This window comes from Vombatus ursinus, unplaced genomic scaffold (genome assembly GCF_900497805.2).
Source record: "Vombatus ursinus unplaced genomic scaffold, bare-nosed wombat genome assembly UNPS02009835.1, whole genome shotgun sequence".
NCBI lineage: Eukaryota > Metazoa > Chordata > Mammalia > Diprotodontia > Vombatidae > Vombatus > Vombatus ursinus.
Window position 1 is genome coordinate 534 of NW_020949613.1, and position 3,422 is coordinate 3,955.

The 3,422-nt window shown below is 53.0% G+C and overlaps 1 protein-coding gene across 1 annotated transcript; it reads left to right on the forward strand.

Annotated features, from left to right (window-relative positions):
* Positions 1–415: 415 nt before the first annotated feature.
* Positions 416–2,042, forward strand: LOC114036387 (WAS/WASL-interacting protein family member 3-like). The gene is made up of 4 exons (XM_027852890.1): positions 416–468; positions 638–1,175; positions 1,211–1,600; positions 1,734–2,042. Exons 1-4 carry the CDS (start codon positions 416–418, stop codon positions 2,040–2,042), a joined length of 1,290 nt encoding a protein of 429 aa, XP_027708691.1.
* The last annotated feature ends 1,380 nt before the right edge of the window (positions 2,043–3,422 follow it).

The following is a 3,422-nucleotide window of genomic DNA, read 5'->3' on the forward strand; positions in this document are numbered from 1 at the left end:
TCCCTTCCATTCTGGAAGAGAAGAGTTAAGGCTCTTAAGTACTCCCCCCACCCACCCACCCAGGTGCTAAAAGAGTTAGCACACAGGCTAGCAAAACAGCCTTACTGGCAGGGCTCATTGACCTTTCAGTCCCCATATCCAGGTAGGGAAGTAAATGGTTGAGAAGTCATTCTGGCTAGAGGAAGGGAGGGAGGGAGGGAAGGAGAGAGAGGAAAGAAGGAAGGGAAGAAAAAAAGGAAAAAAGAGAGTAAGGCAGGGAGGGGGAAAGCAGGGAGGGAGGGAGAAAGGAAAGAAGAGAGCAAAGAAGGGAGAGAAGAAGGAAGGAGGGGAAGGAAGGAAGGGAGGCAAAGTGGGAGGAAGGAAGTGGAGAGGAAGGAAGGAAGGAAGAAGGGAAGGAGGATTTGTTAAGCTCTACATGCCGGGCACCGTGCTAGGCGCTGATGCAGCTGCACCAAAGGGCGTCAGGGTGTAGGGGCTCTAAGGCAGCGCTTGGCCCAGCACGGGCCAGTCCTAGGCTAAGGAAAGGAGAGTCGGCGTTCTAAGGATGTGTAAAAGGAAGTAACAGAAAATTTAAAGAGTGATGAAGTCACAATAATGTACCCAGAGGCTGTGGTCGCAAGTTGGGAGGGTCATGAAGGAGTCAGAACCACACACACTCGAAGGGAAACCTTAAGCATCAACTGCAGGAGACTAGGGCAGCGCGGGCGGCCCCAGAGCCAGGGCCAGGTGCGGGGGCGACCCAAGGCGCCCCCCGGGGCCCCGCACGGGGGGGGAGGGCGGGCGGGGTGGCTGCAGCCTGGATGGATCGAGAAGCCTTGGGAGCGGGTGCACAAAAGCGGAGAGCGAGCCCGGGCCCGGGCAGCAGCAGCGGCAGCAGCAGCAAGAGAAGGAGGAGGAGGATGCGGATTACGTGGATACAGGAGCCCACATCTGGAGGCGCCCGGGCGCTGGGGGAGGGGGCGGCCGGAGGGGGGAGGGGAGACAGAACTCGCGCGGACCGGGCAGGGGCTGCCAGTGGTGGTGGGGGGGTGGCGCCTGCCCGCCCCTCCCTCCCCGCCCCCCCAGCGCCCGGGCGCTCCCCTCACCTCGAACATAAGCCCGATGAGGACGCAAAGCACCAGGCAGAAGCCGATGTCCGCATGGTTGTGGATGACGAACTCCTGGCTGAAGAGCGGGTAACTTTTCGTCCTCCGGCGGAAAGCCATGACAGCGGGCGCAGGGAAGCCGCCGCCGGGGCCCGCACCCTCCCCTCCGCTCGCTCGCTAGCGAGCCGCGCAAACTTCTCCAGCTCCCGGGTCCGCCGCCGGCCCGCCCAGCGCGGAACAACTTCTCCCGGCCACGCCCCCTATGCCCAGGCCACGCCCCCTTCCTTTCCTCCCTCCTCGCCTCCCCCTCTCTCGGCCCCCGGAACCCTCCTCCTCCTCCTCCCCCTTCCCCCAACCGGTGCCCTCAGCCCCGCCCTCCACGCGTCAAAGGGTGCTTGGCCACGCCCCCTGGAGGCTTAACTCTTTCCCACCCGTCGGGGAGAGAAGGGGGAAGAAAAAAGGCCGGGGTGCGTTCTTGCCGAGAGGCTTGCGGTTTAAAACCACAGAGGCTTTCGGTTTCCCCACATACACACACATACACACACACACACACACACACACACACACACACACACACACACACACACACACACACACACACACACACCCCCACACACACACCCCCTCTGTGCTCAAACCAACCCAAAGGCAGTTCCTAGCCAGACCTTTCTGAGTGCCAGCCCCCTCGAGCCGCTCTGCCTTTCCCACCCGACAGCGCCCCCAGCGCGGTCCTCCTCCTCCCGCCGCCTGCCCCTCCCTCTGCGCTGCTCCACCCGGCTGCCACTCCAGCGTTCTAGGCTCTTCTGGCTGGCTCTGCGTGACCCCCTCCCCCTAAAGCAGGCTTCTTTTTCTGATCTCTCATCTCCTCCCCCTTCCCCCCCTTCTCGTCCTCCCCTTGTGGCCCGGGCCCCTTGCGATTCCTCCTCAGCTGCCTCCTATTCTTGCTTCTTTTCTTGATCAGACGGCAAAAGTGACACCCCCTCCTCATTTGGGGGGAATGGGCCTGCATGGCCCATTCCTTGCTTTTGTGACCGTACTCTAAAAAATAACGTCCCTGGAAGAGACCCTGTGCAGTACTGTGTGCATGTGAAGGGGGTGGGAGTACGGCAAATTTATGCAATTGGATTATCATCATGATTGTGCCCTGGAACATAAAAACAATCCCAAGCATTTCCTAAGCGCCTACTATGTGCCAGACAAATCAAACGAAAGCTTCCACACTGCGTGCCAGGAGAATGGAATTAGGATATCTTGAACACAGTAGGGCAGTAAACATCAGCAGTTCAGCAGAGCAGATATTAAATGTGTACTGTATGCAAGGCACCGAGGAAGATTAAAAGGTAAGTGAGGCATTGGCCCTGTCCTTAAGGAAATTAAAGACAAAGCAATTATCCAAACAACTCAATGCAAAATAGGATTTGTTCAGTACCTAGGAAAGACACGATCTGTAGCCTAATAGCATAGCACAGTGCCTGGCACACAATAAAGGTTTACTTAACGCCTGTTGATTGACTGATGGACACATATTCAGAAGAAGAAAGAATATTTTCCACCTGAGAGAATCAGGAGAAATTTGAGCAGGACCATGAAGAATGGATAGGATTTTAACAAACCAAGACGATGGTGGGGGGCAGAGAAGTAGTTCCAAGAGAATGAATTAATCTATCAATCAATAAGCATTTATTAAATGCCTTTTATGTGACAGGCACTGTGCTCACTTTCAGTTCCCTTCTTTTACTAGTCACAACTTATTAACCACATCTTAGACTTTCTAATTATTTTAAACGTTTAAAAAAAATTTTGAGTTCCAAATTCTCTCCTTCCCTCCCTCCTTCTTCTCCCCCTCCCACTGAGAAGGCAATATCACTAATTACACATGTGAAGTCATTCAAAACAGATTTCCATATTAGCCATGTCACATAAAAAAATATAAGCAGAAACAAAGAAACTGAAAAAAATATGCTTCAGTCTGTACCCAGAATTCATCAGTTCTCCCTCTGGAGATAGATAGCATTTTATATCATGAGTCCTTTGGAATTTTCTTGGATCATTGTTTTGATCAGAGTACCCAAGTCCTTCACAGTTGATCATGTTACTCTGTACAATGTTCTCCTGGTTCTGCTCACTTCACTTTGCATTAGTTCATATAAGTCTTCCAATGTTTTTCAGACACTCTTTTACACACAGGTACATATATAACCTTTAACACCCTTCTGTTTTTTAATTCTTGCCTTGTTACAATCAATCAATCAATAAACATTTATTAAGTGCCTACCGTGCCAGGCTCTGGAAATACAAAAAGAAGCAAAAATACAAAAAGATGGTCCCTGCCCTTGA